The following is a 26,588-nucleotide window of genomic DNA, read 5'->3' on the forward strand; positions in this document are numbered from 1 at the left end:
TTAGTAATTGTAAATCCCACTATTCAAAATTGATAAGGAGTGAAGGGGGTGACTGTGGTCCATTATACAATAGGTGGTTCTAATCCTGAATTCTGATTGGTTAAAACCACATTTTCAGCCAATGTCTATTCCACAAATTACCACTGGCTGAATCTATGATGTTAAAATGCCTATGCACTGTTCCATCTGACTTTTCAAACCACTGACTCATCAGCCCAGCCAGGCAATTTTTAAACTTGATCTACTTCTAGACATTATCTCACATTTCTTTAAGACTAACATTTCATTTTCAGCTGTGGAGATTTGAATAAACCTTGCTGTCTTTCTCTCCAAAATGTGCAACATTGTTTCAATATTCAAATTCAATCTCCAGCTGTCTCATAGTAATGAACATGTCGGGACGAGAAAGACAGGCAGGCAGCGTTTCTCAGCCAGTTGACATCATTTCTATAGATATACTGTTTACAAAGAAATCTCAATTGAAAAAAGGTAAAACAAAACGAAGTGCAGCTAGTTTGCAGTCTTTACAGCTTCAGTTTGATGTAATTGTGTTAGCTGTGCTGTTGGCTAGCTCCTCTGAACAACAGTGTCCTGACGAGTGAGCACATTTTCTATGCTAGGCAAAATTGCGCCTGATTAGCTTATTGTTATGGATGTATCCAAATAAATGTCACTAGAAAACAACTACAAGTGCAGCTACTGTTGTTATTCTAGCTGCATGGTTTGACCTGACTGTAAGTTAGCTGTAGTTGGCTAGCTAGCAAACAAGGGATAAGAACTTTGCCAGCCAGTATGGCAATGGAATATTTAAAAGGAACGACTGGTTCGCGCCCATAGATAAAGAACAAAAAGACTGGGTCGCGTCTCTGGCAACCGAACCGATTGAACAAACGACCAGCCGGCTTGGGCAGCAATCCTAGATTTGTGTCGGGACTATAGCTTGTAGAAGGATTAAATAGTATGAATAAATTCATAAAAAAATATATTTTTTATGAAAATATGTCAATCATTATTTTAATATGTTGGTAACCCGTTGTATAAATGTTATTATGCCCTCGAAGCCGATGTTTGGAGGACTTTGTCTTGGGCCTAACATCACCCATGCCATCCTCCAAACACCAGCTTCTCGGGCATTATCACTTAAATAAACAAAGACCGCACAGTTACCACTTCAGTCTCTGGCCTAGGGGTATAAAGCTGTTTAGATGGTGCCTGTTCCAATTTCCATCCATCTCATCCATACCACTCCCCTTTGACAATATTGTCACCAGGAGTCATAGACATTAAATCAGCTCACATTGGCCATGGACAGTATTTCAGCAGATTGAGGCTATAGGGTCCTTACTCAATCAAAACTGGTATCCTGTTTTCTGGATAAAAATAATATTACATTTTTCACACACAGCCAAACCAGATTGAGTGTTCTTTCCCAACATTAAAATAAAATAGAACAAAACATAAATACATTTAACATGGTTGTTTTTATCAGTGGTGTTTATTTATGAAAACAGTATTTATTACATTGGCTGAACGGCATTATCTTGGTTAGCCCTAAATAAATTTTCACAACAAGTACAAGTCTATACACCTGACTGAAATGTCAATTTTCGTGTGGGTCATGAAATAATTAGAAAATCCTCAAGTGTCTTCAAAAATATGTATATGATTAAGAGATAAATAGATAAATACGTTAACAACGGAAACCAACAAAAACACCCAGACAATAAATAAATACTAATAATAAATAACATTCAGAAAATTTTGGGCCAAACTTGGGCCACATAATTGTCTCATATCTTGTCCAACTGAAAGTAGACTCAAAACGACATGCCTCTGTCTGCCAGTCAGCCTATGCTTGCATTACCAGCTTTATGCCAGTGTCTGAGAGAGAGAGAGAGAGAGAGAGAGAGAGAGAGAGAGAGAGAGAGAGAGAATCTGAAAACAATTATTTTGAGGCACTTTTAAGGATGTCAAAGAAGAAAATGCTTGCATTTTCTGTGTTTTCTGTCTTTATTCCCCCTAGAAGTGAAGACATAAAGAAGAATAAATAAGACATACAACATTCAATATAAATGTAATTGAAAGGCTGTCTTTTTCATCTCGCTATCTATCCTCCTTTTAAACATCTTGCGATTGACGATAGAAAGAAAAAAATTCAACAAATTGATTTGCAAAAAATAAAACCCTGAAATAGAAAAAAAAAAAAAAGTTTTGTTAAGAAAAGAAAAACAATGCCATTTAATGTCCACTTTTGGAGTTTACTAAGTGAATAACATCATCAATGTCTGTTTTCTGTTGTTGTTGTCGTTGTGTCTGCTTGAGTATCCGACTGCTCTCCGAATATTCCCGCCAGAGTCTTAAATCGAGGACCCCATTTGTTGAGGTAATCATAGTCCTCATCGGCATCTACTACCAGAGACTCGATGGAGCTAAGCGACTCTGCTACAGAGCCCTCTCCCTCATAGGCATAGGTAGCTAGAGAGTCATAGGGTGGGGCCGAGTTGTCCACATCGTTTTCCTTCAGTCGCTGATTGATGAAGTCACTGATATCTTCACTGTCTTGGGAAACAGGAGTTCGTTTTTTGCCGGTGTTGGGGTCGGGTTTGACATCCCGTCGGAAAAGGTCCCGGTTCTCTTTCAGAAGGTTCTCCTTAATGACTTTGGGGTTGCGAAGGGTGCCCATGTCGAAAGCGTGGGTGTCCTCTTCGCCCCCTCCCTCATCGTCGTAGTGGATTACATTGTCACGGATGTCCTCCTTGGATGTCATCAGGGTCTCCTTCTTCTTCTGTCGTCTCAGACCTACGTAGATGACCACGATCACTGGAGAGAGATCACAGAGAGAATAACGCATTAGTGGTTTATGAAAACTATGAATCACTCTTAATGGTATTGGTAGCCTAAATGGTGCTATATGATGTTGCTAATACAGCATTGGAGAGAGATCAAAGATGTTAGATGACACATTAGTGGTTGATGAAAACTATGAGATAATATAAAGTGCAACTTGCAAAGGGGAAATGTAATGATCCATTGTTTATGTTTTTGTTGGTGGCTTGAGATGGTAAACATTTCCTTGGTATGCATTCGTGACTTGCCAATGAAGAAGTTACCAAATCTCCCACACATATTGTTCCTTAGCAACAGACGTTATGTACTGAGTACTGACATGACAAAAAACATGACATAGTCTTCTGACATTGCATTGTAGTCAAGCACTGATCACAGCATGGGGGTGGATGGATATTCTTAAGAATGTAACTCCACAGTTCCTTCCAATTTCCCTCTAACTGGAGCTGCCCATATCGAACACACATCTCCCACACTCATTTTGTAAAGTAAGGGGAATGAAAGATTATTCCACTGTTTTTTCCTCCTCGCTGTGGTAAATACAGAACATTTCCCATATGGGTTCTTCAGTTGGACAATTCACAAAGGAAAGAAATGCACAGTTCAACACATGTAGAGAAAGTATTCAATTATAATGAAGAAATAAATTGGTTGAAAATTGACAAAAACAATAGAAAGCATGAGAGCTGTAATCTTGACTGCCCTTCTTTTCCTCCTCCTTCGCCTTCTCTTATACGATATTAGTCAAACAGTGTGTCAGCTCCCCCCAGTGGTCAAGGTTTGACATGCATGGTCATTATTATTTGGACAGTTCTTTCTAGGGTGGTAGCTGGGTGTGGTCTAATTGTGATGGTCTGGGGAGGTAACGTTAATTCCAGACAGGCCCTCATGCCAGCCAGTTTGACAGACAGCTTGATTTTCTCATAATTTACACGCAGGAAGGAACAAATGTGTCAGCTTGACATATCCACCACAAAAACTAACTGTCTTTCAAAAAGAGAGTTATCCCTGTAAGTTGTGATTCACTCTGGCACTTTCACTGGGACAGTGTGACTTGATGGAATAACATCGATGCCAGCCATAGCCTCAGGGCATGTTGACTCTGAGTTCTGATAACAGTTCTCTCACCACGTGGTCAACCCTTTCAACACTAACTCTACATTCACAGAGAGCACAGTGGGTGAAGAGGGCCGTGTTCATACTAACAAAGACTCACTCTCCACATGAAAAATGACTCCTTGAAGTTGGCTAGACTAATTCATGAAAGAACACTCGTTGAACAATCTCTAAACCCCATTACCTTTGTAGACAAGTAATTTCGAAAAAGTTGACATAGTGGAGACTTGACGCAATGGTGTGGTCCACGTAACACATTAATACAGAATTCTCCTGGGTACATGCACATCTTAGATGCAAGGGCATATTATTAAATGATGTGACTACTAGCACTAGCGGCTAATAGCAAATTATGCTTTCTGAATCTCAAGATTATATCGACATTATTAATTCAAATCAAATAATATTTTTTTGGTCACATACACATGGTTAGGGGATGTCAATGCGAGTGTAGCGAAATGCTTGTGCTTCTAGTTCCAACAGTGCAGTAACATCTAACAAGTAATATAACAATTCCACAACAACTACCTAATACACACAAATCTAAAGGGATGAAATAAGAATATGTGCATATAAATATATGGATGGGCGATGACTGAGCGGCATAGGCAATATGCAATAGATGGTATAAGATACAGTATATACATATGAGATGAGTAATGTAAGATATGTAATCATTATTAAAGTGGCATTATATAAAGTGACTAGTGATCCATATATTAAAGTGGCCAATGACTTGAGTCTGTATGTAGGCATCAGCCTCTCTGTGTTAGTGATGGCTGTTTAAAACCTCTTTGGGCTAGGGGGCAGTATTTTCACATCTGGATGAAAAGCGTGCCAAGAGTAAACTGCCTGCTACTCAGGCCCAGAAGCTAGGATATGCATATTATTAGTAGATTTGGATAGAGAACACTCTGAAGTTTCTAAACTGTTTGAATGATGTCTGTGAGTATAACAGAACTCATATGGCAGGCAAAAACCTGAGAAAAATCCAACCAGGAAGTGGGAAATCTGAGGCTTGTAGTTTTTCAAGTGATTGCCTATCTAATATACAGTGTAAATGGGGTCATATTGCACTTCCTAAGGCTTCAACTAGATATCAACAGTCTTTAGAACATTGTTTCAGGCTTCTACTGTGAATGCGGAGAGAATAAGAGCTGTTGGATTCAGGTGTCTGGAAAAAAGGCATGACCTCAGTCACGCACACGGCCTTGGGACCGAGCTGAGTTCCTCTTCATTCCTAAAGACAAAAGAATTGTCCGGTTGGAATTTTATTGAAGATTTATGATAAAAACATAATAAAGATTGATTCTATACATCGTTTGACATGTTTCTACAAACTGTAGTATAACCTTTTTGACTTTTTGTCTGGACTTAGTAAGCGCGCGCCTTGTGCATTTGGAATAGCGAACCTAACGCGAGAACAAAATGGACGTATTTGGACATAAAAATGAACTTTATCGAACAAAACAAACATTTATTGTGGAACTAGGAGTGTATTCCGATGAAGATCATCAAAGGTAAGTGTATATTTATAACGCTATATCTGACTTCTGTTGACTCCACAACATGGCGGGTATCTGTATGGCTTGTTTTGGTTTTCTGAGCTCTGTACTCAGATTATTGCAAGGTGTGCTTTCGCCGTGAAGCTTTTTTGAAATCTGACACAGCGGTTGCATTAAGGATAAGTGTATCTTTAATTCTGTGCATAACACTTGTATATTTTATCAAAGTTTATGATAAGTATTTCTGTATATTAACCTGTTTAGGATAGGGGGCAGTATTTTCACGGACGGATAAAAAACGTACCCGATTTAACCTCTTACATCAAGATGTTCCGCTAGCGGAACACCTGCTCCAATATCCAATGATGGGCGTGGCACGAAATACAAATTCCTCTAAAATCCGAAAACTTCCATTTTTCAAACATATGACTATTTTACAGCATTTTAAAGACAAGACTCTCGTTAATCTAACCACACTGTCTTTACATAGAAAGCAAAACATTAGATTATGTCAGCAGAGTACCCAGCCAGAAATAATCAGACACCCATTTTTCAAGCTAGCATATAATGTCACAAAAACCCAGAAGACAGCTAAATGCAGCACTAACCTTTGATGATCTTCATCAGATGACAACCCTAGGACATTATGTTATACAATGCATGCATGTTTTGTTCAGTCAAGTTCATATTTATATCAAAAACCAGCTTTTTTACATTAGCATGTGACGTTCAGTACTAGCATACCCCCCGCAAACCTCCGGTGAATTTACTAAATTACTCACGATAAACGTTCACAAAAAACATAACAATTATTTTAAGAATTATAGATACAGAACTCCTATATGCACTCGCTTTTCGGTGAAAGCACATTTTGCAATATTCTAAGTAGATAGCCCGGCATCACAGGGCTAGCTATTTAGACACCCAGCAAGTTTAGCACTCACCAAAGTCAGATTTACTATAAGAAAAATGTTATTACCTTTGCTGTTCTTCGTCAGAATGCACTCCCAGGACTTCTACTTCAATAACAAATGTTGGTTTGGTCCCAAATAATCCATTATTATATCCAAATAGCGGCGTTTTGTTCGTGCGTTCAAGACACTATCCGAAAGGATAAATAAGGGTGACGAGCACGACGCATTTTGTGACAAAAAAATTCTCAATATTCCATTACCGTACTTCGAAGCATGTCAACCGCTGTTTAAAATAAATTTTTATGCCATTTTTCCCGTAAAAAAAGCGATAATATTCCGACCGGGAAATCGTTTTTTAGTACAAAGAGAGCGAAAGTAAAAGCATGGGATCCCCTCATGCACGAGCCTCAGTCTGATGGCCCTCTGATCGACCACCATCCAAACGCGCTAAAGTTTTTCAGCCAGCGGCTGGAATTACATCATTCAGCTTTTTCCCGGGTTCTGAGAGCCTATGGGAGCCGTAGGAAGTGTCACGTTACAGCAAATATCCTAAATGTTCAATAAACAGAGCCAAGAAGCCCAAGGAATGGTCAGAGAGGGTACTTCCTGTTTGGAATCTTCTCAGGTTTTTGCCTGCCATATGAGTTCTGTTATACTCACAGACACCATTCAAACAGTTTTAGAAACTTCAGGGTGTTGTCTATCCAAGGCTAATAATTAAATGCATATTCTAGTTTCTGGGCAGGAGTAGTAACCAGATTAAATCGGGTACGTTTTTTATCCAGCCGTGCAAATACTGCCCCCTATCCCCAACAGGTTAACAAGAGTCTTGTCTTTAAAATGGTGTAAAATAGTCATGTTTGAGAAATTGAAGTTATAGCATTTTTAAGGTTTTTGAATTTCGCGCCACTCGATTCCACTGGCTGTTGACTAGGTGGGACGATTTCGTCCCACATACCCGAGAGAGGTTAACAGTCTCTCGGTCCCAACTTTGATGCACCTGTACTGACCTCGCCTTCTGGATGGTAGCGGGGTGCAGAGGCAGTGGCTCGGGTGGTTATTGTCCTTGATCTTTTTGGTCTTCCTGTGACATCGGATGCTGTAGGTGTCCCAGAGGGCAGGTAGTTTGCCCCCGGTGATGCGTTGTGCAGACCGCACCACCCTTGCGGTTGTGGGCAGTGCAGTTGCCGTAACAGGAGGTGATAGAGCCTGACAAGATGCTCTCGATTGTGCATCTGTAAAAGTTTGTCAGGGTTTTAGGTGACAAGCCAAATTTCTTCAGCCTCCTGAGGTTGAAGAGGCGCTGTCGCGCCTTCTTCACCAGACTGTCTGTGTGGGTGGACCATTTCACTTCGTCAGTGATGTGTACGGCGAGGAACTTAAAACTTACACCTTCTCCACTACTGTCCCGTTGATGTGAATAGGGGGGTGCTCCCTCTACTGTTTCCTGAAGTCCACGATCATTTCCTTTGTTTTGTTGACATTGAGTGAGAGGTTGTTTTCCTGACACCACACTCCGAGTGCCCTCACCTCCTCCCTGTAGGCTGTCTCGTTGTTGTTGGTAATCAAGCCCACTACTGTTGTGTCGTCTGCAAACTTGATTGTTGAGTTGGAGGCGTGCATGGCCACGCAGTCATGGGTGAACAGGGAGTACAGGAAGGGGCTGAGCATGCACCCTTGTGGGGCCCCAGTGTTGAGGATCAGCGAAGTGGAGATGTTGGTGCCTACCTTCACCACCTGAGGGCGGCCCGTCAGAAAGTCCAGGACCCAATTGCACGGTGCGGGGTTGAGACCCAGGGCCTCGAGCTTAATGATGAGCTTGGAGAGTACTATGGTGCTGAATGCTGAGCTGTAGTCAATGAACAGCATTGTTACATAGGTATTCCTCTCCAGATGGGATGTGTGCAGTGTGATGGCGGTTGTGTTGTCTGTGGACATGTTGGGGCGGTATGCAAATTGAAGTGGGTCTAGGGTGGCAGGTAAGGAGGAGATGATATGATCATTGACTAGTCTCTCAAAGCACTTCATGATGACAGAATTGAATGCTACGGGGCCGATAGTCATTTATTTAAATTAGCGTTCTTTCTTGGGTACGAACAATGGTGGCCATCTTGAAGCATGAAGGGGACAGTAGACTGGGATAGGGAACGATTGAATATGTCCATAAACACACCAGCCAGCTGGTCTGCACATGCTCTGAGGACGCGGCTAGGGATGCCATCTGGGCCAGCAGCCTTGTGAGGTTTAGTTAAATGGTAGTGGGCTGCGTCGGTGGCACTCTATTATCCTCAAAGCCGTCAAAGAAGGCGTTTAGTTTGTCTGGAAAAAAGATGTCGGTGTCTGTGACGTGCATGGTTTTCTATTTGTAGTCCGTAATTGCATGTAGACCCTGCCACATACGTCTCGTGTCTGAGCCGTTGAATTGAGACTCTACTTTGTCCCTATCCCGACATTTCACTTGTTTGATTGCCTTGTGGAGGGAATAACTACACTGTTTATATTTATATTCGACCACATTCCCAGTCATCTTTCCATGGTTAAATATAATAATTTTATGGCTAAAGATAAAAATCTTTTGATTATTCTGTATGGGTCACGGCCATAAATCGTTGTAATTCTCTGAGGCTGCCCGGAACATTATCCAGTCCGCGTGATCAAAATAATCTTGAATTACGTATGCATGCATCATAACACACTTGGTTGATATGAAACTGATACATAAACGTACACTAATGAGAACAGTGATATATCTAAACCTTTATAGCGTTGTCTGGAACAGTGATTTTTAGCAGTTTGAGTCAGTTCAAGGTTGGATTGCCTCTGAGTGTCCTGTGTGATCTGAGGCATAGGTTGATGGAAAAGACTTGTGTACTTCAGACCTTTTTAAGTTATGTACAAGCAATTAAGTAGATTAAGGTCTAGTTTCAATCATATCAAGCGTTTATTGGCGATAGCAGACCCCAGCGTAGCGGATGTTTTGGGTGTGTCGGAGATGGAGCCCTCAAATTGGTGAGCAGCTGTTCTTGCAATCATTGACACGAAGCCACACCCGCCCCACTCCTGTAGAAGTTCAGAACGAGAAAGTGTAGGCTATATAGAAATAATTACACTGAAATTGAAAATCATTAAACAAAATAATGAGGATTTATATCATCCTAATGGAAGCGTAGATTACATCTCTCATTCCAGTGTTAGAACTTGTAAACAAGGCTGCATGGTATTTCTGTAAATGCAGCTCCATGGAGCCAATGGCAATGTCTGCTTTAGGTATAATGCCGGGAGCCGTGGATTTGTGGATTTGACAGCTCTAACGCAGTTCCACCCCTGACACTGTCAAAACAACTGCTATGTGGAAATTGGCTAAAGAGGATCTGATTGAATCGAGCCCTTAGTAAAGTAAGTAGCCTTGCATGAGCGAGCTGGAACGGCTTATAGAGTTTATCTATTTTTTCTGTAGCGTGAGGCAGTTTGATGTACAAGTACACCACCTGGACAGGAAACTAGTATATCTCCTTATTGCTGAGTGCCAAGCAGAGAAGCATCAGGTCCAGTTTTTACAGTCTTTGGTATAATTTGGCCAGGGGTCAAACTAGCAACCTTCCAACCTCAGAGTGGATACTCTAACCACAAGGAAACTGAGTTAAAGCAGGTTACAAATAGTATAATGTTACACATAGTATAATTGTAAGCAACGATATGCAATGATATGACATGTGGATTGTCGTCTTGATATCTAGGTCCCGGGTGGTCCTATGTCTCCTTCTACACTTTAGTCTGTAGATCAAATAATTAATGTACTATTTGTAATTACAGCCTATTTGATTGCAATTCAATATACACCTAATCCTGTAACCCGGGTGCTGTCAGCGTGAGCTAGCTGAGCTTGGGCCAGGAGTGTCACTCCCTGAAGTAGCATGCAGAGCAGAGCAACACAAGGCAGAGCAATGCAAGGCAGAGCAGAGCAAAGCAAAACAAAGCAAGCGTGGCATAAGGAATGCAACAAACGCAAAGAACATGACAGCACCCTCGCTCAAAACAATAGCATCTTATAGATTATGTCATTGTAAAATGACAAGAGCTCAGGGATGTAAACATCACCCATGCCGTCAGAGGTATTGAAGTCTGCTAGACTGACCACCGCCTAATCAAATCTGTGATGGCCATCAGACTGGCCCCCAAGCAAAGAAAGGAACCCATAACCCCTACACAGAAATACAATGTCTACTAACAACAAGCAGAAGAGCTAAATGACTCTGTCCTGTCCCATCTGAACAAAACCTCCCTGAATGCAACCTTGATTGCAACACCACCAATGTTGAGTAAGACTGGGTGGTCTTGAAGGAAGCCATCCACAAGGCATTTGCAGATACTTTCACATTGAGCCCCCATCATTTGGTGAAATGATACTTAATCACATTCAGTTAATTATAGGTGTGACTAAAGGGACGTGACTAGCATGCCAACCCATAACTCTAACCATTACCATTACCCTGACCTTAACCTTAACCCTGCCCTTGATCTTAGCGTCTAACCAAAACCATTTAGGTAATTCATCATTGGTTTGCAAGTTGATCATATCCCTTTAGTTTTTCCTGATCATATACTGTGTAGTGGAGTCTGGGTGGAGGGAGAAAAATAATAATTTTATGGCTAAAGATACAAATCTTTTGATTATTCTGTATGGGTCACGGCCATACTTGACCTAATGTACACTGCAAAAAAATTAATCCGTTTTAATGGCCAACCATCACACAATATCACAAAGTGATATTTACATCCCCTCTGACTTTCTCGCTGCTACACCAAATTGGCTAATGTTAACAAGTGTATATTTTTCAGTGTAACATTTCTAGTGTTGATTCAGGTGTTAGATTAACTCTGTAAGTCTGAAATTAACACTTATTGGTGTAAAAGCAGCCCAGTGTTGGTGTTAATAACCAGTGTCAAACCAAAACCATGACCATCATGATTATATTTCCCAGGAATACTCTATTGGAGTTTGATTGTTTTAACTGTTTGTACATGAATTGATTAATTAATCTTGCTTCCAAAATATAAATAACAAACATTTTTCTAAACTAATCCAATCTGTTACTTGGATTTATTGTACCCTTTACTCAGTACTTTGTTGGAGCACCTTTGGTCAAGAGTCTTCTTGGGTATGACACTACAAGCTTCGCACACCTGTATTTGGGGAGTTTCTCATTCTTCTCTGCAGATACTCTCAAGCTTTGTCAGGTTGGATGGGGAGAGTCACTGCACATCTATTTTCAGGTCTCTCCAGAGATGTTCGATCGAATTCTAGTCTTGGCTCTGGCTTGGCCACAGAAGGACATTCAGAGACTTGTCCCAAAGCCACTCTGGCATTGTCTTGGCTGTGTGCTTAGGGTCTTTGTCCTGTTTGAAGGTGAACCTTGATCCCAGTCTGAGGTCCTGAGCGCTGTGAAGCAAGTTTTCATTAAGGATCTCTCTGTACTTTGCTCCGTTCATATTTTCCTCAATCCTGACTCATCTCCCAGTCCCTGCCACTGAAAAACATCCCCATAGCATCGTGCTGCCACTACCCTTCTTCACCGTTGGGATGGTGCCAGGTTTCCTGCAGACGTGAGGCTTGGCATTCAGGCCAAAGAGTTCAATCTTGGTTTCATCAAAACAGAGAATCATCTTGTTTCTTATGGTCTGAGAGTCCTTTAGGTACCTTTTTGCAAACTCCAAGCGGGCTGTCATGTGCCTTTTAATGAGGACTGGCTTCTGTCTGGCCACTCTACCATAAAAGCCTGATTGGTAGAGTGCTGCAGAGATGGGAGAACCTTCCAGAAGGACAACCATCTCCACAGAGGAACACTGGAGCTCTTGGTCAACTCCCTGACCAAGGCCCTTCTGCTCCGTTTGGCCATGCAGCCAGCTCTCGGAAGAGTCTTGGTGGTTCCAAACTTCTTCCATTTAAGAATGATGGAGGCCACTGTGCTCGTGGGGACCTTCAATGTTGCAGAAATGTGTTGGTACCCATCCCCCGATCTGTGCCTCGACACAATCCTGTCTCGGAGCTCTACGGACAATTCCTTCGACCTCATGGCTTTTGTTTTTGCACTAACATGCACTGTCAACTGTGGGACTTCATATAGACAGGTGTGTGCCTTTCCAGATCATGTTCAATTTATTGAATTTACCGCAGGTGACTCCAATCAACTTGTAAAAACATCACAAGGATGATCAACGGAAACAGGATGTACCGGAGCTCAATTTCGAGTCTCATAGCAATGTGTCCGAATACTAATGTAAATAAGGTATTTCGTTTTTTTTGTTGTTTATTGTTTTTTGCAAAATGTTCTAAAAAACTGTTTTTGCTTTATCATTATGAGGTAGTGTGTGTAGATTGATGATACTTTTTATTTATTGAATCCATTGTAGAATAAGGCTTTAACGTACACAATTTGGAAACAGGGCAGGGGTCTGAATACTTAAAGAATATACTGTAATATATATATGAGCAGTATATATATATATATATATATATATACACACTGCTCAAAAAAATAAAGGGAACACTAAAATAACACATCCTAGATCTGAATAAATGAAATAATCTCATTAAATACTTTTTTCTTTACATAGTTGAATGTGCTGACAACAGAATCACACAAAAATAATCAATGGAAATCCAATTTATCAACCCATGGAGGTCTGGATTTGAGTCACACTCAAAATTAAAGTGGAAAACCACACTACGGGCTGATCCAACTTTGATGTAATGTCCTTAAAACAAGTCAAAATGAGGCTCAGTAGTGTGTGTGGCCTCCACGTGCCTGTATGACCTCCCTACAACGCCTGGGCATACTCCTGATGAGGTGGCGGATGGTCTCCTGAAGGATCTCCTCCCAGACCTGGACTAAAGCATCCGCCAACTCCTGGACAGTCTGTGGTGCAACGTGGCGTTGGTGGATGGAGCGAGACATGATGTCCCAGATGTGCTCAATTGGATTCAGGTCTGGGGAACGGGCGGGCCAGTCCATAGCATCAATGCCTTCCTCTTGCAGGAACTGCTGACACACTCCAGCCACATGAGGTCTAGCATTGTCTTGCATTAGGAGGAACCCAGGGCCAACCGCACCAGCATATGGTCTCACAAGGGGTCTGAGGATCTCATCTCGGTACCTAATGGCAGTCAGGCTACCTCTGGCGAGCACATGGAGGGCTGTGCGGCCCCCCAAAGAAATGCCACACCACACCATGACTGACCCACCACCAAACCGGTCATGCTGGAGGATGTTGCAGGCAGCAGAACGTTCTCCACGGCGTCTCCAGACTCTGTCACGTCTGTCACATGTGCTCAGTGTGAACCTGCTTCATCTGTGAAGAGCACAGGGTGCCAGTGGCGAATTTGCCAATCTTGGTGTTCTCTGGCAAATACCAAACGTCCTGTACGGTGTTGGGCTGTAAGCACAACCCCCACCTGTGGACGTCGGGCCCTCATACCACCTTCATGGAGTCTTTTTCTGACCGTTTGAGCAGACACATGCACATTTGTGGCCTGCTGGAGGTCATTTTGCAGGGCTCTGGCAGTGCTCCTCCTGCTCCTCCTTGCACAAAGGCGGAGGTAGCGGTCCTGCTGCTGGGTTGTTGCCCTCCTACGGCCTCCTCCACATCTCCTGATGTACTGGCCTGTCTCCTGGTAGCGCCTCCATTCTCTGGACACTACGCTGACAGACACAGCAAACCTTCTTGCCACAGCTCGCATTGATGTGCCATCCTGGATGAGCTGCACTACCTGAGCCACTTGTGTGGCTTGTAGACTCCGTCTCATGCTACCACTAGAGTGAAAGCACCGCCAGCATTCAAAAGTGACCAAAACATGAGCCAGGAAGCATAAGAACTGAGAAGTGGTCTGTGGTCACCACCTGCCGAACCACTCCTTTATTGGGGGTGTCTTGCTAATTGCCTATAATTTCCACCTGTTGTCTATTCCATTTGCACAACAGCATGTGAAATTTATTGTCAATCAGTGTTGCTTCCTAGGTGGACAGTTTGATTTCACAGAAGTGTGATTGACTTGGAGTTACATAGTGTTGTTTAAGTGTTCCCTTTATTTTTTTGAGTAGTGTATATATATATACAGTACCAGTCAAACGTTTGGACACAGCTACTCATTGAAGGGTTTTTCTTTATTTTTAAGATTTTTTAGATTGTAGAATAATGGTGAATCCATAAAAACTATGAAATAACACATGTGGAATCATATAGTAACCAAAATAGTGTTAAACATTCATAATACATTTTATATTTGAGATTCTTTAAAGTAACCACCCTTTGCACTGATGACAGCTTTGCACACTCTTGGCATTTAGCTAGGATATGCATGTAATTGGTATTATCGGATAGAAACACTCTGAAGTTAAACTGTTAAAATAATGTCTGTGAGTATAACATAACTGATATGGCAGGCAAAAACCTGAGGAAAATCCACCCTAAATTTCTTTTTTTTAGGTCACCACCCATTGAAAATGCTTGTCTATGGGAAACTCAAAGGAAACCCTCCCAGATTGCAGTTCCTATGGCTTCCACTAAATGTCAACAGTCTTTCGAAAGGATTTCAGGCTTGTTTTTTTTAAATGAGCTAGAATGTGTCGTTTTTCAAGGTGGCTCTCATTGTCTGTGGTCTTGTGGCGTTTGTGCACTTCGTTATTTATCTCTGGTATTGAACACACTATTCTCCGTCTTACATTTTATCGTTTATTTACATATTAGGGTACCTGAGGGTTGATTACAAACTTTGTTTGACTTGTTTGGACAAAGTTTACTGGTAACTTTTGGGATTCCTTTGTATGCATTTTGAACGAGGGGAACAGGTGGATTACTGAATCAAGCGCGCCAACTAAACTGACTTTTTTGGGATATAAAGGACTTTATCAAACAAAAGGACCATTTGTTGTGTAGCTGGGACCCTTGGGATTGCAAACAGAGGAAGATCTTCAAAGGTAAGTGATTTATTTTAGCGCTATTTCTGACTTTTGTGACGCCTCTGCTGGTTTGGAAAATGTTAATGCTTTTGTATGCTGGGCGCTGTCCTCAGATAATCGCATGGTATGCTTTTGCCGTGAAGCCTTTTCGAAATCTGACAAAGCGGCTGGATTAACAAGAAGTTACGTTTTTAAATGATGTATGACTCTTGTATTTTAATGAATGTTTAATATTTCGATTTTTGTATTTTGAATTTCGCGCTAACGTCCCACCTTTTCCAAAGAGGTTTTAATGTGATTGAGCCAATTAGTTGTATTGTGACAAGGCAGGGGTGGTATACAAAATAGCCCTATATGTTAAAATATGATTTCTTTTACATTTTATTTAACCTGTTAGGGTATAGGGGGCAGTATTTTCACGGCTGGATAAAAAAAATGTCTTTAATCTGGTTACTAATCCTACCCAGTAACTAGAATATGCATATACTTATTATATATGGATAGAAAACACTCTAAAGTTTCTAAAACAGTTTGAATGGTGTCTGTGAGTATAACAGAACTCATTTGGCAGGCAAAACCCTGAGACAGATTCTGACAGGAAGTGGATACCTGATGTGTTGAATTGACTTTAAGCCTATGCCATTCAAAAACAAAGGGGCTGAGGAATGTTTTGGCACTTCCTATGGCTTCCACTAGATGTCACCAGCCTTTACAAAGTGTTTTGAGTCTTATACTGTGAGATCTGACCGAATAAGAGACTTGGAACGGTGATGGCCGATTAGACCCCTGGCGCGCGAGTTGATGGTGGGTACTCTCGTTCCGAAACGTTTTAAAAGAGATCCCAATCGTCCGCCTTGAATTTTATTCATGTTCTGGTTAAAAAAGGCACTAATGATTTAAGCTATACAACGTTTGACATGTTTGAAGGAACGTAAATATATTTTTTCCGTTCGTGAAGTGAAGTGAAGTCCAGCTGGCTTAGATCATGTGCTAACAACACGGAGCTTTTTGGACATAAATGATGAGCTTTTTTGAACAAAACTACATTCGTTATGGACCTGGGATTCCTTGGAAGTGACATCTGATGAAGAGAATCAAAGGTAATGGATTATTTACATAGTATTTTCGATTTTAGATCTCTCCAACATGGCGGTTAGTCTGTATCGCAATGCGTATTTTTCTGGGCGCAGTGCTCAGATTATTGCAAAGTGTGATTTCCCAGTAAGGTTCATTTTAAATCTGGCAAGTCCATTGCGTTCAAGAGATGTAAATCTATAATTCTTTGAATGACAATATAATATTTTACCAATGTTTTCTAATATTAATTCATTATTTTGTTGTCATGACTTGACTGCCGGTTATTGGAGGGAAACGATTTCCTGAACATCAACGCCATAGTAAAACGCTGTTTTTAGATATAAATATGAACTTGATAGAACTAAAAATGCATGCATTGTCTAACATAATGTCCTAGGAGTGTCATCTTATGGAGATTGTAAAAGGTTAGTGCATAATTTTAGCTGATTTTATGGTTTTGGTGACGCCTGTCTTTGAATCGACAATACATTACACACAGCTATTGTCAATGTACTCTCCTAACACAACCTAACTTTATGCTTTCCCCGTAAAACCTTTTTGAAATCGGACAACGTGGTTAGATTAAGGAGATGTTTATCTTTCAAAGGGTGTAAGTTAGTTGTATGTTTGAGAAATTAGAATTTTGACATTTATTTGGTTTCAAATTTGCCGCTCTTGAAATGCACCTGCTGTTGATAGGGTGCGCCACAGGTGGCACGCTAATGTCCCACATAGCCCCAAGAAGTTTTAACTAGGCAAGTCAGTTAGGAACACATTCTTATTTACAATGACGGCCTACCCCAGACAACGCTGGGCCAATTGTGCGCCGCCCTATGGGACTCCCAATCACGGCCAGATGTGATTCAGCCTGGATTCAAACCAGGGAATGTTTTGTCACCTGTTGCACTGAGATGCAATGACTAAGACCACTTTGCCTCTCGGGAGCCCAAGAACAGCTCAAGTAAGAAGAAACAAACAACAGTCCATCATTAACAGTCCAGAAACGTAGGCCAGTCAATGTGGAACATATCAAGAACTTGAAAGTTTCTTCAAGTGCTGTCACAAAACCCATCAAGCGCTGTGATGAAACTGGCTCTCATGAGGACTGCCACAGGAAAGGAAGAGCCAGAGTTACCTCTGCTGCAGAGGATAAGTTCATGAGAGTTAACTGCACCTCAGATTACATCCCAAATAAATGCTCCACAGAGTTCAAGTAACAGACACATCTTAAAATAGACTTTTCTATTGTGTTATTGACTGTACCTTTGTTTATACAATGTGTAACTGTGTTGTTTGTGTCACACTGCTTTGCTCTATCTTGGCCAGGTCGCAGTTGTAAATGAGAACTTGTCCTCAACTGGCCTACCTGGTTAAATAAAGGTGAAATAAAAAATAAAATAAAAACAAAACAAAAACATCAACTGTTCAGAGGAGACTGCATGAATTAGGCCTTCGTGGTCAAATTGCTGCAAAGAATCCACTACTAAAGGACACCAATTAGAAGAAGAGTCTTGTTTGGGCCAAGAAACATGAGCAGAAGACATTAGACCGGTGGAAATCTGTCCTTTCGTCTGATGACTCCAAATTTTGAGATTTTTGGTTCCAACCACCATGTCTTTGTGAGACGCAGAGTAGGGAATCTGTTATTCAATGCGTTTCTGTTGGCTAATAGCAGAAATGCCAAATTCAATGTTTTATCAAATATTTTTTTTATATATATATTTTTTAATGCCTTAAAACCTCTTGGGGCTAGGTGGCAGTATTTTCACGGCCGGATGAAAAACGTACCCAATTTAACCTGTTAAGGATAGGGGGCAGTATTTTCACGGCCGGATAAAAAACATACCTGATTTAATCTGGTTATTCCTCCTGCCCAGAAACTAGAATATGCATAAAATTGTTTGATTTGGATAGAAAACACCCTAAAGTTTCTAAAACTTTTTGAATGGTGACTGTGAGTATAACAGAACTCATATGGCAGGCCAAAACCTGAGAAGATTGCATACAGGAAGTGCCCTCTCTGACCATTTCTTGGCCTTCTATAGCCTCTTTATGGAAAATAGAGGATCTCTGCTGTAACTTGACATTTTCTAAGGCTCCCATAGGCTCTCAGAAGGCGCCAGAACGGGGAATGATGACTCTGCAGTCCCTGGGCGAAAAACAGTAGCGCATTTGGATAGTGGTCGATCTGAGAACAATGAAACGGGTGCGCGTGTGCACGTGAAGAGTCCATTTTACATTTTCAGTCTTTGAACGAAAACAACGTCTCCTGGTTGGAATATTATCGCTATTTTACGAGAAAAATCGCATAAAACTGATTTTAAACAGCGTTTGACATGCTTCGAAGTACGGTAATGGAATATTTTGAATTTTTTTGTCACGATATGCGCCGGCGCATCACCCTTCAGATAGTGTCTTGAACGCAAGAACAAAACGCCGCTATTTGGATATAACTATGGATTATTTGGAACCAAAACAACATTGGGTGTAAAGTACAAGTCCTGGGAGTGCATTCTGACAAAGAACAGCAAAGGTAATCCAATTTTTCTTATAGTAAATCTGAGTTTGGTGAGTGCCAAACTTGGTGGGTGTCAAAATAGCTAGCCATGATGGCCGGGCTATCTACTCAGAATATTGCAAAATGTGCTTTCACCGAAAAGCTATTTTAAAATCTGACATAGCGATTGCATAAAGGAGTTCTGTATCTATAATTCTTTAAATAATTGTTATGTTTTTTGTGAACGTTTATCGTGAGTAATTTAGTAAATTCACCGGAAGGTTTCGGTATGTTTGCTAGTTCTGAACGTCACATGCTAATGTAAAAAGCTGTTTTTATATATAAATTATGAACTTTATCGAACAAAATGCATGTATTGTGTAACATGATGTCCTAGGAGTGTCATCTGATGAAGATCGTCAAAGGTTAGTGCTGCATTTAGCTGTGTTTTGGGTATTTGTGATGCATGCTAGTTGCTTTGAAAATGGCTGTGATTATTTTTGGCAGGGTACTCTCCTAACATAATCTAATGTTTTGCTTTCGCTGTAAATCCTTTGAAATCGGACAACGTGGTTCGATTCAGGAGAAGTGTATCTATAAAATGGTGTAAAATAGTCATATGTTTGAGAAATTGAAGTTATAGCATTTATGAGGTATTTGTATTTCGCACGACGCAAACGTCCCACCTTGCCCAGGGAGGTTAATAAATCTTCTTCAGTCTAGGGTCTATTTTTCTCAATTTCCGCCTGACTGACGTGCCCAAAGTAAACTGCCTGTTGCTCAGGCCCTGAAGCCAGGATATGCATATAATTGGTACCATTGGAAAGAAAACACTCTGAAGTTTGTAGAAATGTTAAAATAATGAAAGAGACTATAAGACAATAGATATGGTAGGTGAAAAACCAACCAGAATTTTTCATTTTCTGAGAGCCCATGCTCTTCCAATGGAACGTACAGGGGAAAAATTAAATCTAGCTCCCAGGATGTAATTCCTGTTGGCTTCCACTGGGTGTCAGTAGTCTTTGTTCAAGGTTTCAGGCTTGTTTCTTCCAAAACGAGGAAGAATAATGAGTTTTGATACAGGGACACCGACTTGGAATTTTGTGTATGGAACCGGTAAGAGGACATGCACCTGCTAATATCATTTTCCTTTTGAACATACTTATTTCCGTATGAAATGTTATGGAACAGCAGGGCGCGAAATAAAAAACATCAAAAATCGAATAATTTCAATTTCTCAAACATACGACTATTTTACACCATTTTAAAGATACACTTCTCCTTAATGCAACCACATTAAGCGTCAAATACTTATTTCCCTCATTAAAATGAAAATCAATTTATAACATTTTTGACATGCGTTTTTCTTGATTTTTTTGTTGTTATTCTGTCTCTGTTCAAATAAACCTACCATTAAAATTATAGACTGATCATTTCTTTGTCAATGGGCAAACGTACAAAATCAGCAGGGGATCAAATACTTTTTTCCCTCACTGTATGTACCTAAATGTTTAATATCCATAATTTGTATGATTATTTATTTGAATTGCGCGCCCTCCAGTTTCACTGGAGGTTATCCCACTAGTGGGACGCCTAGCCTTAAGAAGTGGATCGGACCCTTTTTTTTCAATTTTCAACTAAAATGACATATCCAAATCTAAGTGCCTGTAGCTCAGGACCTGAACAAGTATATGTATATGCTTGATACCATTTGAAAGGAAACACTTTGAAGTTTGTGAAAATGTGAAATGAATGTAGGAGAATATAACACATTAGATCTGGTAAAAGATAATACAAAGAAAAGAACATGCACATTATTATTTTTTTCTCCCATCATTTTTGAAATGCAGGGGAAGGCCATAATGTACTATTCCAGGTTAGACTCAAATTAGATTTTGGCCACTAGATGGCAGCAGTATATGTGCAAAGTTTTAGACTGATTCAATGAACCATTGCATTTCTGTTCAAAATTTTGGATCAAGACTGCTCAAATTTGCCTAATTGGTTTATTAAAATAATTCCATAAGTTCGCTTAGAACCCCCCTCCCCTGGCTTAGACAGGACTTAGACTATACAGAGTTAATGTGGGTTTGTGTCCTGTGTCGCCGTACAGGGACACACGCTGATCTGTTACACAGTCATTACTGATTAGGAGGACGTACCCTAGCTGTAAATGACTCACCCAGTATAATGACGATGCACAGGAGGATGGCTATCAAAGCCCCAGTATTCAGCCATACAATAAGAAATTACACAGTCATAACTGAGTAGGACCGACCACAAGGGTAATTTACTCAATACTCACCCAATAGAATGATAATATACTGACTATGGTGGTGGTTAGTCTAGTAGTTATGGCACTGCTTTGTAAGTATGTTAGTGTTTTTGTGAATGTTGGTTGACGCCCAGGGTTGGCCTTAAAGGGATAATCTCCATCACACATTCAATGACTAGAAGGAGTGAATGAGGCATAATAAATGACTCACCCAGAAGAATGACAGTGCAGAGGAGTATGGCTATCAGGGCCCCTGTACTCAGCCCCACTGGGAGGAAGATGGCCTCTACACTGCAGGTGAGGAGCGATCCATCCGACTCGCAGCCACACACACGGATGGTCAGGATGCCCGTACTGCTTTGGACGGGGTAGCCGCTGTCCTGGATCACCACAGGAAGGAAGTAGATCTCCTGGGAACGCCGTCGGAAGTCGCTCCGCAGAGTCACTATCCCCGCTGTGTTATCTGGAACAGAAAAAAACTAATTTACCTACAAATGACTATTCGGGATACACTAGCCTACACAATGAGACAAAGACAATGATAATGCCTTCACTGAACCTGTGTATTCCTGTTGGAAATTACATCAGAAATGTTGTGAGTTGGTTGTTTTCTGTCCCTTGTCTTGAACAAGGTTGACCTGACGTTACCTCAGCCAGCAAGTCAACTCTGAAAATGTCTAAACTGCCTCCGGGACAACATGGCAGCCTTACACCCTTATCCTCTACAACAGAATGTGCTGGGGAACTTTTGTGGTTTCTATGTGTTCATTCAGCCGACATAACTCTAGGAAACTGGAAGGTTAAACAATGATTAAGAATAAAGGAACCATGTAGCCTGCTAAGGAGAGTAAGGTAATCATGTACTAAGAAAGTAAGGTGGCGTTGGGGTGGTGCTGGAGCAGGTGTGAAGTTGGTCAGAGGAATAGACCTGGACAGAGTTTCTCAGGAACAGGGCGATGTGTCAGGTTGGACCAGCCCCAGATTTGACCAGTGTGGCTAGACTGTCTGACCCCTGTCAAGATTGGTTTGTTCTTCTGACAACGCCGGGGACTTTTTCCTGACAGAAGGGTCAAGGTGTCTCAACACACCTTACATGTTATGCACAGATTATGGGTTCGTTCCAAATGGCACCCTTTCCTTTTATGGTGCACTACTTGAATAGTGCACTATAAAGGGAATAGGGTGCCATTTTGGATGCAATATGTGTTTTTCTATTTTCTCTTGCTTTGCTAGACTTCGCCTTTGGTGCTTTGAATGCCTTGTCCCTGCACATCAAATCTCTTCCCTGTACCTGGAGATTGTGTCTGTTGGCACAGTGACGGCAGGGCGGAAAGCTGTGAGGCTCTGTGTCCAAAAGGTAAATCTGGATCAGGGGTTCAAGCCGGGTCTCTCTTCAAGGTTGAGAAATGCATTCCTTTCCACAGCTTCATACTGCAATGGGTCATACTCACACTCGTCTTCAAAGGGTGTGTTTTGCAATATGCCCATTGGAAAGAGATATCATACCTTTCTGAGAATATACTATACTGAACAAAAATATCAACGCAACATGTAAAGTGTAGGTCCCATGTTTAATGAGCTGAAATAAAATATCCCTGAAATGTTCTTTAATAAATCCCTTTTGTGGGGAAAAACGTATTCTGATTGACTGGGCCTGGCTCCTAAGTGGGTGGGCCCACCCATGGCTCCACCCATGGCTCCACCAGTGCCCAGTCATGTGAAATCAATAGATTTGGGACTAATGCATGTATTTCAATTGACTGACTTCCTTCTATGAACTGTAACTCATTAACATCTTTGAAGTTGTTGCATTTATATTTTTGTTAAGTATATATGACAACATATTCTAAATCATATAGAATTGACACAACAGTACACATTTTATGAATATTTTAGATAGTTGACTCCCATTGGTGATGGCTATGGCTGCTGCACAAAATTAATACAAATATGCAGTACTTTTCTTGGGTTATATGATAACACTATCTATCAGGTACTCATAACGACATATGTCTAAAGGAGACTGATGTGACCTTGTAGCAGGTGTAATGATTCACTGTATCATCTAGAAATATGTTAGGTGCTGTCATCATGCTTCTTCACTATGAGGACTGCTTTTTCTTCCTCACTGGCACAGTGTCAGAAACCTGGTCAAGATACTGTAACTCACTTCCAAAGTCTTGGATAGTGAAGTTCTTGTTGTTGACGTCCCTCTCTGATGGTTTGAAGGAGAACTTATGACCACTTTGTGGCAGATCCTGGTCCTTTGCACTGAAGGTTTGAATTACCTGAGAGAAAAACATTTGAACATTAAACTGAAAGAGAATCATCAAAGGATTGCATGGCTGTTGAGCTAGTTATTTTAGTATCGTCTAGACACAAACTCAAGATGTTGGGACATTTCGTGAAGTTATCCTTTAAGTTCCATGACTCATAAAAAATTACATCAAGAAATTGTTGTATTTCTACATATTTTTTTGGGCTAGCAACAGTATTAAAGGTGCAGTGCAGTACATATAGATTAGATTGCATATTTCAGTGTCAAAAATTGGCTCAGGGAAAATAAATGATAAAATATATATAGTTGTAGTTATTTTCATGAAAAAAACTGATTTACTAGACATAAAGCCATGATATATAAATAAAATTAAAAAGACCTGCCACGTACAGCATTTTATCAGTACCCTCGGAGTGAACATACCGTACTTTCCTAGATCTATGCACCAATAAAACCTAGCTCTATTATCATTGTGTATTGGGAAAAATCTGGGCACGAAGTGATCTATACGCCTTTCCTTCCAGTTCTCTGCTGCCAGTGACTGGAACGAATTGCAAAAATCGCTGAAGCTGGAGACTTTTATTTCCCTCACCAACTTTAAACATCAGCTATCTGAGCAGCTAACCGATCGCTGCAGCTGTACATAGTCCATCTGTAAATAGCCCACCCAATCTACCTACCTCATCCCCATACTGTTTTTATTTACTTTTCTGCTCTTTTGCACATCAGTATCTCTACTTGCATCTGCTCATTTATCACTCCAGTGTTAATCTGCTAAATTGTAATTCTTCGCTACTATGGCCTATATATTGCCTACCTCCTCATGCCTTTTGCACACACTGTATATAGACTTTCTTTTGTTCTACTGTGTCAATGACTTGTTTATTGTGTTATTGGCTTGTTTATTGTTTATGTTTATTCCATGTGTAACTCTGTGTTGTTGTCTGTGTCACACTGCTTTGCTTTATCTTGGCCAGGTCGCAGTTGTAAATGAGAACTTGTTCTCAACTAGCCTACCTGGTTAAATAAAGGTGAAATAAAATAAAATAAAAAATATACATGCGGGTGAAGTGAACAGGGACATATCTGTAAGAGAAAATTAATTAACAGTGTTTCTAAACATCGATCAGTGTACAGGGTTATGATCTCAATGGGAGGTTGTTTAGCCTCCACTCTTCTCCTCCTCTCTTCGGCTCCTCACCTACTCTCCTTCCCACCTCTCCTCGCCTCCTCTCCTCGCATCGCAACTCTCCTCTCCGTGCATGTGGCTTCAGTTTGGGAGGCAGCCCACTGCCTCACTAAACTCTACCCTCTTTATCTCAGAAAGCATTCAAGCGTGTTTATGATAATGGTTTTTTCTCTGCTTAATCTATTTTGCTGAGAATGTTGAAACAGGGTGTTTGTCCCGAAGCCTTCCTCCCTGCTTTCACCTGGAAATGTATCTCTCTTGTTTTTCTCACTTGACTACATCCCTCGTTATAGATGACTGTTCAGGGGAGGTTGAAGCTGCACAGTGTGATATGCTTCAGAATACCTGTACTGTACTATAAGTGCTTTGTCTGTACTTTGGCAGGCAACGTGAGTGCAACTAACCATCAAGGGGGACTTGTGATGGCTTTTACAAAAGAAGACCTTCAATTCTTTATCGCTGACCAGCTATGAGTAAAAACCTGGCGGAATCTTGCTGTGAAAAGTACTAGTATGGAAATGTGATATTTGGATGAAACCAGATCAAAGCAGGACTACCAAAGTATGGAAAATGATTGTTGCTTCTACATTGATAAAGTTTCATCATAAAGTTACTGGTCCCCTCCCCATGTCAAACAATTGGATTCAGGAGGTAGAATGGAGGCGGGATTATTAAAGGATTTTTGTGACATCATAAAAGTCTACATTTAATACACCAATGGAAGTCTTATTCGCTACCTAATTTAAATATGTACAGCTTTGTAACCAACATCGCAGAAGATGTGATCGCAGAGGGCCATGGTTTGTACAGTTGAAGTCGGAAGTTTACAAACACCTTAGCCAAATACATTTAAACTTCGTTTTTTACAATTCCTGACATTTAATCCTAGTAAAAATTCACCGTCTTAGGTCAATTAAGATCACCACTTTGTTTTAATAATGTGAAATGTCACAATAATAGCAGAGATAATTATTTATTTCAGCTTTTATTTCTTTCATCACATTCCCAGTGGGTCAGAAGTTTACATACACTCAGTAAGTAGTTGGTAGCATTTCCTAAAAATTGTTTAACTTGGCTCAAAAGTTTTGGGTAGCCTTCCACAAGCTTCCCACAATAAGTTGGGTGAATTCTGGCCATTTTTCCTGGCAGAGCTGGTGTAACTGAGTCAGGTTTGTAGGCCTCCTTGCGCGCACATGCTTTTTCAGTTATGCGCACAAATGTTCTATAGGATTGAGGTCAGGGGCTTTGTTATGGGCACTCTAATACCTTGACTTTGTTGGCCTTAAGCCATTTTGACACAACTTTGGAAGTATGCTTGGGGTCATTGTTCATTTGGAAGACCCATTTGCGACCAAGCTTCATCTTCCTGACTGATTGATGTCTTGAGATGTTGCTTCAATATATCCACATAATTTTCCTCCTCATGATGCCATCTATTTTGTGAAGTACACCAGTCCCTCCTGCAGCAAAGTACCCCCACAACAGGATGCTGCCACCCCAATGCTTCACGGTTGGGATGGTGTTCTTCGGCTTGCAAGCCTCCCCCTTTTTCCTCCAAACATTACGATGGTCATTCTGGCCAAACAGTTCTATTTTTGTTTCATCAGACCAGAGGTCATTTCTCCAAATAGTACGATCTTTGTCCCCATGTGCAGTTGCAAACCGTAGTCTGGCTTTTTTATGGTGGTTTTGCAGCAGTGGCTTCTTCCTAGCTGAGCGGCCTTTCAGGTTATGTTGATATAGGACTCGTTTTACTGTGGATATAGATACTTTTGTACCTGTTTCCTCCAGCATCTTCACAAGGTCCTTTGCTGTTGTTCTGGGATTGATTTGCTTGGCTGATTTCTTTTAATTTTCCCTTGATGTCAAGCAAAGAGGCACTGCGTTTGAAGGTAGGACTTGAAATACATCCACAGGTACACCTCCAAATGAC

The 26,588-nt window shown here is 40.9% G+C and overlaps 1 protein-coding gene across 2 annotated transcripts in view; it reads right to left on the reverse strand.

Moving 5' to 3' along the window:
* Positions 1 to 1,476: 1,476 nt before the first annotated feature.
* The window catches only part of LOC115154013 (cadherin-12-like), a 271,441-nt gene continuing 246,329 nt past the window's right edge, over positions 1,477 to 26,588 (reverse strand). For both annotated transcript variants that reach the window (XM_029699780.1, XM_029699788.1), the window contains 3 exons: positions 23,359 to 23,476; positions 21,400 to 21,651; positions 1,477 to 2,820 (listed from right to left, as the gene is read on the reverse strand). In XM_029699780.1, the coding sequence (XP_029555640.1) occupies positions 2,279 to 2,820; positions 21,400 to 21,651; positions 23,359 to 23,476 (912 nt within the window). In that variant the 3' untranslated portion in view covers positions 1,477 to 2,278. The remainder of the gene's footprint in view (positions 2,821 to 21,399; positions 21,652 to 23,358; positions 23,477 to 26,588) is intronic.

The sequence above is a fragment of the Salmo trutta genome, chromosome 2, assembly GCF_901001165.1.
Source record: "Salmo trutta chromosome 2, fSalTru1.1, whole genome shotgun sequence".
Lineage (NCBI taxonomy): Eukaryota > Metazoa > Chordata > Actinopteri > Salmoniformes > Salmonidae > Salmo > Salmo trutta.